The sequence below is a fragment of the Tamandua tetradactyla genome, chromosome 6 (genome assembly GCF_023851605.1).
Source record: "Tamandua tetradactyla isolate mTamTet1 chromosome 6, mTamTet1.pri, whole genome shotgun sequence".
Lineage (NCBI taxonomy): Eukaryota > Metazoa > Chordata > Mammalia > Pilosa > Myrmecophagidae > Tamandua > Tamandua tetradactyla.
In genome coordinates this window covers 39,249,050-39,261,052 of record NC_135332.1, presented here as the reverse complement: position 1 = coordinate 39,261,052, position 12,003 = coordinate 39,249,050, and the positions used below count along the sequence as shown (strand labels likewise).

At 56.7% G+C, this 12,003-nt stretch overlaps 1 protein-coding gene across 1 annotated transcript; it reads left to right on the top strand.

Moving 5' to 3' along the window:
• Positions 1 to 2,332: 2,332 nt before the first annotated feature.
• Positions 2,333 to 11,289, top strand: MPO (myeloperoxidase). The gene is made up of 12 exons (XM_077164910.1): positions 2,333 to 2,423; positions 2,574 to 2,667; positions 2,994 to 3,169; positions 3,441 to 3,564; positions 3,677 to 3,806; positions 3,895 to 4,098; positions 5,174 to 5,492; positions 6,990 to 7,150; positions 8,164 to 8,419; positions 8,915 to 9,085; positions 9,917 to 10,154; positions 10,897 to 11,289. Exons 1-12 carry the CDS (start codon positions 2,348 to 2,350, stop codon positions 11,102 to 11,104), a joined length of 2,157 nt encoding a protein of 718 aa, XP_077021025.1. The 5' UTR covers positions 2,333 to 2,347; the 3' UTR covers positions 11,105 to 11,289.
• The last annotated feature ends 714 nt before the right edge of the window (positions 11,290 to 12,003 follow it).

The following is a 12,003-nucleotide window of genomic DNA, read 5'->3' as shown; positions in this document are numbered from 1 at the left end:
AAGCAAGGGGGTGTGGCAGGAGTGTGGCTGGAGTTAGGAGGTGTGGCTAGACCAAGGTAGGACATGGGAGCACAGCTGGCATGCACCCAGCCTGTCAAGGGCCCAGGGAGGTGGACTGGTGCAGTCAGAAGTCATATGGTACTTTTCCTGTGAGCATGGCAATCCCTTTGCCAGCCTTTCTCAAGAGAGAAACTCTCCCCTCTTCTATTTCAGAATGATCCTAAAGTTTAACCCAAACCCTCCCAACTGCACTGATCTTGTCCCAGGAGGCCCTGGGCTGTGTCACCCAACTGACCAGTAACCATGACCAGCTCTGTTCTCTTCTGCTTCCTGAAATCCAGGAGCAGATGGCAGGGGGTGACAGGGACAGCCCTTACCAGAGCCAAGAAGACAGGGGAGGGTGGGGAGGGATAGAGGAAGTAACCTTGGTCCTGAGCTCTCAGGCCCTGGGGTCCTCCTTCCTGTGAAGCCCAACGGTCTCCAGCCAGATTTCCTGCCTCCTTAGCCCTTGCCAAGTACAGAGGCTGCCTGCCTGGTGGCCAAAGGGATCACGTTACTGTTGGGGACAGTGGATAGTTCCTTGGCTTCATCAGCACATCATGGCTCCAGATCTCTCTTTACCTTCCCTTCTCTCCTAAGGCCACTCTGTTCTCCTTAATTCCTTAGGCTATAAATTTCTGATTTTTGTCTTTTCAAAAGAACCCGGGATACCCTCCCCCCACGCCTCCCACCCAGCTCTGGGCAAGCCCTGACCTGCGCAGCCAGGCCACATCTGCCCCCAGCCCACGCAGGCACCATGCTAACCCTCGGCCCTGAGCTCTGCGCATGCATGGAAAGGGTCACGTGCCCTAGATCAGCACACACCAGGGCCCCGCCCCCTGACCCATACACCTGTGCAGTTACATCCTCTCTGCAGCTGGGCGCCCACGCTCACAGGCACCAGCATAGCATCCCCAACCTGTGCCTTTACCTGCGCTGCAGCATCACTGCACTTTGTGCCCCGCCCCGCGCCTGCATCCTGCTCCACATCCATCCTGCAAAGTCAAGGCTTTAGACTACTGAAGGAAATCAACGTCCAAGGTAAACCAATCAAGATATTCACATGCCGCGAAGACAGCAGATCACTAGACAGATCATGAGGCAGACAGATATAGCCCTGCCGAAAGACCAAATTAAAACACCAGAGGAGACAGACATTGGAACAACTAATCAAAGATGTTCATATAACTCTACTGAATAAAATAAATGGGATGGCTAATGACATAAAGGAGATCAAGAAAACACCAGAAGAGTGTAAAGAGGAATTTGAAAGAATAAATAGAAAAATAGCAGATATCGCAGAGATTAAAGATGCTGTAGACCAAATAAAAACATACTAGAGATACACAACAGCAGATTTGAAGAGGCAGAAGAAAGAATAAGCAAACTAGAGGACAGGACATCTGATTTCAAACACTCGACACAGCAAATGGCGAAAAAGATGGAAAATTTTAAATTGGATTTCAGGGAAATGATGGATAAAACAAAGTGCACAAATATAAGAATCAGCAGTGTCCCAAAGGACAAGAAAAGAGTAAAGGGCTAGGAAGAGTAGTTGAGGATATAATGGGGGAAAACTTTCCAACCCGTAAAAAGGACATAAATATACAAGTCAAAGAAGCTCCACGAACTCCAAATAGAATAAACCCAAATAGGCCTTCCCCAAGGCACATACTAATCAGCCTGTTAAATGCTGAAGAGAAATAGAAAATCCTGAAAACGGCAAAAGAAAAACAATCTACTACAAAGGGACCCTAGAAAATCAGAATTTGAAGGGATCAATCAGAATTTGGGGAGGAGACGTTAGTTGTCTGTGCCCCCTGGGGACGGCACTGATTTAGAAACACAATGGGGAGTTGTTGAGAAACTCTGGGGTGGGGGAGCTAAATTAAAAGGCGAGGGACAACTCTGGCCCCTCCTTTCCTACCCTGCCTCCCCCATCAGGGGCCCCTGTCTGTGATCACCAACCCTAGGAGGGGAGGAGACAGAGTTCAGTCTCCTGGGGCTGGCCTCCCTCTGCCCTCTCCCCACTCCCAGACTTGGAGAACATAAAAGCCCGGACTCAGCTGAGAGGTGTTAGCAATGTTAGGTGAGCTGCGAGGATGGGTTGGGAGCTGGGTGGCTGCAGTTGGTGTGGACCCTCCCTTTAGGAGGCCTGGATACACATCCATAGACAGGGTCCTTTGAGGGGGGACTGGGGGTGAAGCAGGGAGTAAGTGGTCCAGGAGGAGAGGGATGGTGGGGCTCTCTTCTCCCAAATGCACCCTGGACTTGGGGCACTTACTGGGCTGGGGGTCTCATTGCAGAAATGAAGGTGTTCCTGGCCCTAGCAGGGCTCCTGGCCATTCTGGCCATGTCCCAGCCCTCAGAAGGCACCGTTCCAGGTACCGGCTCAGATGGAAGGGAAGGGGGTGTCATGCAGGGGAGTTCTGAGTCACCGGGGCTCATTTCCTCGATGCAGGCCTCTCTGGCTCTGGGGTCTGGATGGGGGGCTTTGGGCTCCTGCCTGATCTCATGCCCCCTGCTCTGGGCAGCCGTTCTGAGGGAGGTGGAGACTTCGGTGGTGCTGACCTGCATGGAGAAGGCCAAGCAGCTAGTGGACAAGGCCTACAAGGAGCGGCGGGAAAGGTGGAGGCACCAGGCACTGCCCAGCTCTGGTCTTTCAGAGCAGCGGCAGGCAGGGGGGTGGGGTGGGGGTGGAAGTGGGGGTGTATGAAGGGAAGCTGGGCCAGAGCTGGGTCAGGAGACCCTCTGTCAGTCCTTGTGTCTCTGGGTGTGAGAACATCTACAAAGCCATCCCTCCCATGGCCTTGCCTTGTCTGGACATCCAGGTCCATGCCCTCTTCCTGTCTGTGGGTCTTCTACACTCTGTTGCATGTCCATCCCTGGGCAGGGGCTCAGCTGAGCGTGTCTGCATCCCTTCTCCAGCCCTCACCCCTCCCTTCTCCAAGCAGCATCAAGCAGCGGCTTCACAGTGGCTCTGCCAGCCCCATGGAACTCCTGTCCTATTTCAAGCAGCCAGTGGCGGCCACCAGGACAGCTGTGAGGGCCGCCGACTATCTGCACGTGGCCCTCGGCCTGCTGGAGGGGAAACTGAGACCCCTGTGGCCCGGACCCTTCAATGTCACTGGTACTCTTGTTGCCTCCCACCCCAGCGCTGCTTTTCTATTAACCCTTCCTAGTGACCCGGGCCACCTCCCAGTGACCCCCCCCCCATTCCTCTTTTCCTGGGCTCCACAGCATCTCCTCCAAGTCCTCAGACTGGGCCCCCAGCCAGGGTCTCCAGGGCTCCCCAGCCTCCAGCTGCCAAGGATACAGAGTGGGGGTGAGGTGGGGTTCTGTTCCCACACAAATCCTTGTCCCATCCTACCGCGCCCTACCTACCCCACCCGACCCCGCAGACGTACTGACGCCCGCCCAGCTGAATCTGCTGTCCAAGGCGAGCGGCTGCGCCTACATGGACGTGGGAATTTCGTGCCCGGAGCAGGACAAGTACCGCACCATCACCGGCATGTGCAACAACAGGTGCGGGCCGGCTGGGTGCCGCCCCCGTGCGGCGGCTCGGGGAGGCCTCGCGGGTCTCCGGGTCCGAGCCGCGGCGCTGCCTAGTGCTCAGAGCCCCGTCCTCCCGCCGCAGACGCAGCCCCACGCTGGGCGCATCCAACCGCGCTTTTGTACGCTGGCTGCCCGCTGAGTACGAGGACGGCTTCTCGCTGCCCTACGGCTGGACGCCCGGGGTCAGGCGCAGCGGCTCCCCGGTGCCTCTGGTGAGCACTGACGGGCAGAGGGGACGAGGCCGGTCCCGACGCCACGCGCGGGTCGCAGATCGCCGCCTGATGCCCAGACTCCCCGCAGGCTCGCAGCGTCTCCAACGAGATCGTGCGCTTCACTGAGCAGCTCACTCCGGACCGCGATCGCTCGCTCATGTTTATGCAGTGGGGCCAGCTGCTCGACCACGACCTCGACTTCACCCCCGAGCCAGCCGCCCGGGTCTCCTTCCTCACTGGCCTCAACTGCGAGACCAGCTGCCTGCAGCAGCCGCCCTGCTTCCCGCTCAAGGTGCGCGCGTCCTTCCCGCCCGCTGCCTGCCGGAGTGGGGCAAGGCTGATGGTTCCCGGAGGTGGCCCCCTCCCTCTGTGCCCAAGTTTCTTTTCCCAGGCCTCTGGGTAAGGCTGGTCCTTCCCACCCACTCCTTCATGTCCAGTTCTGGCCATGGGCTGTCCTGGGCTCTGCCTGTCTCCCTTCTCAAAGCCAGCCTTTCAGCCAGCTGTCAGCCGGGGGAGCCCATTTGTTTACTGACTCCCCCAGGCTCAGGCCAAGGGGGAGAGTAATGGTTACCCCAAAGACATGAGTTCCTACTGGTGGAATTGCAGGTTCTTTGTCAGGTGGCAGGGAGCGCTCCCTGATGGGGGAATCTTCCCAGAGCCCCTCAGATCCCTGGGTGTAGGTGCCCCTGGGCTCTTCCTGCCCCCTCCCCTCTGGGGAGTGTCTCCCCTACCCCACATCACACAGAGCCCGGGTGTCTGGGTTGTGGGGCTGGAGCAGGACTGAGAGTGGACGGGTTGGTCTGATGCATATGCTCAGAAGGGAAGGAAGGCAAGGAGGAGAGGGGCTGGCCGGGAGGAGACAAAGAGGAGAAAGACAGGGGTGAGCCGGAGAAGGGGGAGACGGACAGGACAGAGAAGAGGGACAGGAGGAAAAGGACAGGGGGAAGAGGAGGCAGAGTGAGAATGTAAAGAGATCAAACCCAAAAGAAGAGGGGCAGGGAGGAGCTGTCACGAAGGAGGGAAGGAGAGAGAGAAGGGAGAGGTTTAGTGGGGAGGGGTCAGAGGCCTGGTTGGGGCACGGGGCTCCCCACACTCCCCAGTTCATTGTTCCCATCGTCACCCCCAAAACTCGGAGGTGCCCTGCGGCTGAAATCCCAGGCAGTGATAATGTGGGGCCAGAGGTCCTGAGGGGTCCCCATTTTGGGGTCTGGGTCTCCTCTGGTTCTGATCTCGAGGGCTGCTTCCCCGGTGGGATCAAAGCCTGCAGGAAGATGCTCCTGAGCACACTCCTCCCGCCCCCCGCCCCCACCTGCCGCGCCCACTGTCCCGGCCCTTGGCGAGCCACCGAGCCTTTCTCTGTGCTGCAGATCCCGCCCAACGACCCCCGCATCAAGAACCAACGGGACTGCATCCCCTTCTTCCGCTCTTGCCCCGCCTGCACGGAGAGCAACATCACCATCCGCAACCAGATCAACGCGCTCACGTCCTTCGTGGACGCCAGCATGGTGTACGGCAGCGAGGACCAGCTGGCCCTGCGGCTGCGCAACCGCACCAACCAGCTGGGGCTGCTGGCCGTCAACATGGAATTCCGCGACAACGGCCGGGCCCTGCTGCCCTTCGACAACCTGCCTGAGGACCCCTGCCTCCTCACCAACCGCTCCGTGCACATCCGCTGCTTCCTGGCAGGTCAGCCCCCGGGACAGGGGGAACTGGGGTGGCACATGGGGTTCACCTTGTTGGAGCCACAGCAGGTCTGGTTGGGAGAGACCTGTGGGCTTGCATTTTAGAGAGACTCTGGCCTCCCCAACTTCATAATACTAACCCAGTTGCCTTGGTGACTGATGCTTGGAGCCAGAAAGGAAAAAAAAAAAACAAGACCAAAATAAACCCCCCAGAAGCTAAAACCCAAGATGGAGACATAGGGATGGCTGCTGAGCCTCTGTCCATCTGTCCATCCCTTGTCTGACTTTCTCTTCCTTTCTGGACTCTGAAAGAAAGGAGAGTGGAGCCCGTCAGGAACAGGGAACCAAAGGGACAAAGAACAATGTATTGTAATAAGAAAGGGCGGGACTTCACACTTAGCATTTGGCTAGGGTGGTGATGTTGGCTGTGCTCAGAGATTTTTCAGTGTTTTAAGTGTAAAACCAATAATGGGCCTGAGGCCTTCCCTCTGGCCACCCTGCCCTCTTCCCCAGCTGGGCCCCAGGGAGGAGAATTGAAGTGAGTGCCTGTTTGGACTTCCTGGGAAAGTGTCCTGACCTCCTCTGGGCTAGAGAGGAGAGAGCATCTCCCCTCTGCCAGCACAGCAGCCTCTAGCCTTGTGTGGACATGTCTCAGGCCTGGGTTGAATCTCTTGCTGCTCATGCGGTAGAAAAACTGCTTTTGGAGGATTCCTTCCCACCAGTCTCTAGAGCTGTTGACTGAACCTGGCATCTGGCTGAGATGGGTCTGGCCCTAGCCCTCCGACCCCTCTAAGGAAGGGAAAAGGAGGGTCTCACTCAGTTTTTATGAACAGAACCTCAGATATAGACTCTGAAATTTCTGTGCCCTCGCCCCCTTCCCGAGAACAGCCTGCACATTCAGTATATAGTAAGGGTAGGGATGACAATCTGATAGACGGTTGTGATTTTCTGGATCCCTGTGTTGAGAAGGATACTGAGATTGTATTCAATATTAGCAGGAGAGGATGAGAGTTATCGCTGTGTCTGACATAGGCATGGCAGCATGCTACTTTTTGGCCTTCCCCAAAGCAAGAGAATCAGTCAACCAGGCAGTATTCAGGGAGCTCTTACTTGGCTTCAGGCGCTGTGTTAAACCTTGTGTGTCTGCTATGTGTGTGCTGGAAGGGAAGGTCAGATACATAAAGGTACAGCCTGGATCCTTGTCCTAACGAACTTCCTTACCAGTGTCCTGAAGCAACTTGAGAAGATGGCAAGTCATGTGTCAGACCTCATGCCCGTTGAATGAGCATTTCCAACCAGCAGCTAAGCAGAGGAGGAAGCTGTGTTGGCAGGCTGGGTTATCCGAGGAGGCCTCCTAGAGGAGGTGTAAACTTGTCATGGCATGGAAAAATGGATGGAGAGGAGGGGTGTGTAGGGTGCTGGCAGTGGAGGCAGTTTCGATGGAGCAAGTCCTTTCCTGGATAGAAGTCTTAGGAAAGATGGTGGCTTTTGCATCTCCAAGGGGACAATCGTGCAAGTGAGATGCCCGAGCTCACCTCCATGCACACCCTCTTTGTGCGGGAGCACAACCGGCTGGCCACACAGCTCAAGCGCCTGAACCCCCGCTGGGATGGAGAGAAGCTATACCAGGAAGCCCGGAAGATCGTGGGAGCCATGGTCCAGGTAGGAGGTCCTGAACGGTAGTGCTGCCAGGGGTTGCACCGATTTGGGAGCCAAATCTCCTTCTCTAGCATCCTAGCTGCATGCCCTTGGGCAAGTTACTTTAACCCTCTTGAGCTTATTTTTTTTCTCCATGATGCTGTAAGGATTAAAGGACATGTAAGTGCCTAACAAAAGCTGCTTCCCTTCCTACCCCTTCTTCCTAGGCTTGCTCCCCTTCTTTCCTGTGGGTTGAGAGTAGTGCTGGAGAGTTATGCATAGTAGCTGCTCAGTTAATGCTTAGCCCTTTCTCAATCTCAGAGTCGCATTTGACTCCTTTAACCACTCAGCTCTTCCTTTGGGCTCTGCCATGGCCCACCTAACCTTAGCCTCATTCGTCCCTGGGGCAGTTTTCCTGGTTCAGTCTCTCTGCACCCCCTCTCCAAGACACAAACACAAGCATGCACCACCACACACTCCTAGACTGCGGAGAGTTGCAGGTGCTGAGGGTGAATTTTTTATTTGCACTAAGAACGTCAGGTCCCGCAGAGGAAAGTCATTCCACGGGGGCCCCTTGCTCCTTCCTGCCTCTCCTCCCCCCTCGAACGCATTGAGCCCTACCGTGAGCCAGGCACTTTCTGGGGACTCAGTAATTTCAAAATAAATCAGGTACAACCCTGGCCCTTAAGCATCTTGTAAGTTAGGAGAAATGAGACATTAATAACTCAAGGGCAAAGGTGCTCTTGCAATGACTAACAAAGCACTTTGTTACTTAACCCTCTAAGGCAGAGGGCACTGTACTTATCCTTCATTTGCACTTGAGGAACTGGGACTCAGAGAGGTGAATTACAGACCCAAGTTCGCACAGCCAGCAAGCAGCGGAGCTCCGTTTACGCCACACGCTGCCGCTGTGAGGCCCAGCTTCCGTGCTGTGGGAGGCAATCCCCCGGCCATAGACAGATGGCCAAGCCAGGAGCAGGCGGACCCTCTACAGAGAGGGACGAGTGGAGAGGCCACTCTGAGGGGCTTTTCTTTAGATCATCACTTACCGGGACTACCTGCCGCTGGTGCTGGGGCCCGCGGCCCTGAGGAAGTACCTGCCCACGTACCGCGGCTACAATGACTCGGTGGACCCGCGCATCTCCAACGTCTTCACCAATGCCTTCCGCTACGGCCACACCCTCATCCAACCGTTCATGTTCCGCCTGGACAGTCGATACCAGCCCATGGCGCCCAACCCCAGAGTCCCGCTCAGCAGGGTCTTTTTTGCCTCCTGGAGGGTCGTACTGGAAGGTGAGTCAGACCTGGGCCAGGAGAGGGTGAGCTCGTAGCTGAGGGTGGGGCGGGGTAGGCTTGGCCACAGGGAGCTGAGGTGGGGGAGAAATCTTCTTTCCTTCCATCTTCAGGTATCTGATCTGACTTTCCAGTCTTCGTTCACCAGACTTTGATTTCTCACCCAATATGAGGGCAGGAATGGAGATGGCTGTCTTGGGGGGCCAGCTTCTTCCTGTGTGTTGTGATTTTCGGGGACCCTGGAGACCTGAGAGGGGCTGGGCGATCCTAACCTTTCAAGTCTAAATGTTTAATCACCTGAGACCTCCATGTACCATGGTAGTGGGGGGCCTGCTGAGGACCTGTCCCCTGGGGCCTCCTTGAACCCAGGTGTTGCATAAGTCCAGCCCTCTTCACCAAGGCTCCTGGCCCCACCCTGGACTTGTCCCTGAATCCACCCTCAGCTCCAACAGTGAACCTAGATCCTTCCCTCAACCTTGCTCCTCTTGCCCCCAGGTGGCATTGACCCCATCCTCCGGGGCCTCATGGCTACTCCTGCCAAGCTGAATCGCCAGAACCAAATAGTGGTGGACGAGATCCGGGAGCGGTTGTTTGAGCAGGTCATGAGGATCGGGCTGGATCTGCCTGCTCTGAACATGCAGCGCAGCCGGGACCATGGCCTCCCAGGTGGGGGCTACAGGAGTCCCCCCGCCCCGCCCCCTGCCTCCCAGGCCGTGCACAGCCCACCTTCCCACCCTGGGATCCCTGCCCACCCCTGCACTCTGTGCCCCTGGCTGCCCTAGCTTTCCCCAACCCTGGCACCTTGCTCTCAGGAAGTGGTCAGTCTGGGCCCCAGGTCAGCTCTGTCAGTTTCAGCTGCTCCCAAGCTCTCTTGCGTCATGATAGCCATCAAACTTGGAGCAGCAACGTCAGAATAACAAGTGTCCCTTTCCCCAATCTGAAAACCTCTCTCTACCGTTGTTTCATTTTGCTTCATTTTACCTGAATTCTGAAGGGAAGATATTATTATCACCTCCATTTTACTGCTGAGGCTTGGAGAGATTCAGAAACTGCCCAGGTTCTCCCAGCGAAGTCAGTGGCAGAGCTGAGGTTGGAACTCAAGCTGAAGCCTGTGGTCACTTTACGGGATGGCCTCTGTGGCTGAGATTATAGACACACTTCACGCTCCCAGATCTGAGACAGACGGACACTTAGTGTATTCCAGAGGCGGGGAGGAAAGGGTTTGTTTTAGGGTAGGAGGGAAAGGGAAAGACAGAGAGGGTCTTGGAGAGGCCCACCTGCCCCCCAGCCTTGGCCCCAGCCACTGCCCAGGGTTCCCTAAGCGTCTGTAGCCTGAATGAACCCCTCTGTGTCCCACAGCCCCCGTGGACCTCTGTACCCAGCGGTGGTGCGTGGGGAAGGTGGGCTTTCAGGGACGATGGCGTATCTGTCAATCCCATCCTGCGTCCCCAGTGGCCTCCCCTCTTGGCAGCCCTCCCTCTGCCTCTCCTCCCGCAGGGTACAATGCCTGGCGGCGCTTCTGTGGGCTCCCGCAGCCCAGCTCGGTGGGCGAGCTGGCCACAGTGCTGAAGAATCTCGCCCTGGCGCAGAAGCTGATGGAGCAGTACAGGACCCCTAACAACATCGACATCTGGATGGGCGGCGTGGCCGAGCCTCTGGAGCCCAGCGGCCGCGTGGGCCCGCTCCTGGCCTGCCTCATCGGGACCCAGTTCAGGAAGCTCCGGGATGGTGACCGGTGAGGCGGGGGGCCGAGGGGCTCAGGCTGTGCGGCTTGTGGGTGTGGCCCTGGTCCTCGTGGGGGGGGCCCAGTTTCTTCCTGTAAATGGCAGAGCTGCAAGGAATCGGCCATTTTCCAGTGTGTTCCAAGTCTCCCTTATGTGCCCTGAACCTGCCGGGGCTGCAGCAACCTAGACAATGGTTGGAAAACAAGAGGACAGAGAAGACGCCTCCTCCCTTAACTACCTTTTCCTCTAGGTTTCACAGTACAGCTATGGATCTGTCAATTGCTATTGAACAGCCTTCCCCAGTGTCATTTCATCACGGTCTTGACACCTGTCATGCCGAGTTCTCGCCTAGCCTGTGCTGTGCCTTTGGGGGAACGGTGTCTCCCTCTGGGTAGACAAATGATAAACACCCCGGAGATTCACCCCCAGATCCCACCATGCAGCCCCAGCCCAGGGCACAGGCTTGGTGGCGAGTGTGGGCCCTGCCCCTCCTCTGTCTCAGTGGTGCTCTGAGGCCTTGGGGTGGGGTTGCGGGAGGCACCTGGATGGCTGTGCTTTCCTCTGTGCTGCAAGCGGGCTCTGTTTGAGCTGCCAGAGGGCCCTGGCACGCTCTCAGGCTGCAGGATGGGTGCTTGTCTGGCTGTGGCCCTTTTGCATCCAGGGAGCTGCTTGTGCCAATTGATGACCCTCCAGTCCCCAGCCCAGGATAGAGCATCAGGTGCGATGTGATGCCTGCGTGTGTCCCCCGTGCAGGTTTTGGTGGGAGAACAACGGCATGTTCAGCACACAGCAGCGGCAGGCCCTGGCCAAGATCTCCTTGCCCCGCATTATCTGCGACAACACGGGCATCAGGACCGTGTCCAGGAACAACATCTTTATGTCCAACACGTTCCCCCGGGACTTTGTCAACTGCAGTACTCTGCCCGCCTTGGACTTGGATTCCTGGAAGGAGAGGGCCTAGGGGCTGGGTAAGGGGAGGCAGCGGGTAGGGGTAGCATATGTGACCTGTCTAGTTTGAGCCACTAAGACCCCCCTTCCCCCAGGCTGAGCCCCTCTCTGTTCTGGCACTGGCCGGGAAAAATGAGTTGGCTAGACATGTATTCATGTGTGTGTATGTGAGATGTATATAAACTGGCATTTCATTTCTGTGTGCGTGGAGTTTAAGGGAGTCTGTGTTTGCAGTTTCTGTTGATGTTGAGTACACGGAAGACAGCAGAGCAGACTGGCGAGGAGGAACCGCTGCTTGGAATTACGGGCTTACTAGCTTTGTGGCCTTGGGCAAATTACTTCACCTCACCCAGCCTGGCTTTCTTTCTTGTAAATAGCATCTGTTATGGCTTCTTATTGGGCCTATTTGCATCCTCCAGTTCTTTATTTATTGAGCAACTACTATGAGCCAGGTGCTGTGCTAGGCATGGAACACATTCAGAGGCGAGAAAGACAGACACTGTGCCCTCATGGAGCCTGCGCTGTGACCGCGTCCTGCCTAGGGGAGGTGAACGTGAGCCGTTAGCGGTTGGTCCATGAGTGGTGGCCTGAGGGGTCCAGCCAGGCCAGCCAGGTCCATTCATGGCTCCTCTTCTTTCTTCCTAAGACATTCACAGAAGCCGGCCTGAAGAGGGACTAGAGCACATTGGCCCTTCTGTACTATTGTACCTGATATTTATGATCAAAAGCGCCACTGACGGGGATCTGTGTTCTGTCTGTCTGCGCTGGGGCTGGAGGCTCAGCGGGAGGCTCGCTCTGGGCTCTGGGCCACAAACCCAGCCTCAGGGCTCTGCATTTTCTCAGACGGGGCTCTGGGCAGCAGGGGGATCCCTAGGTAGAAGGCAGCCAGTTCCCAGAAGCCAAAGGGCCAGG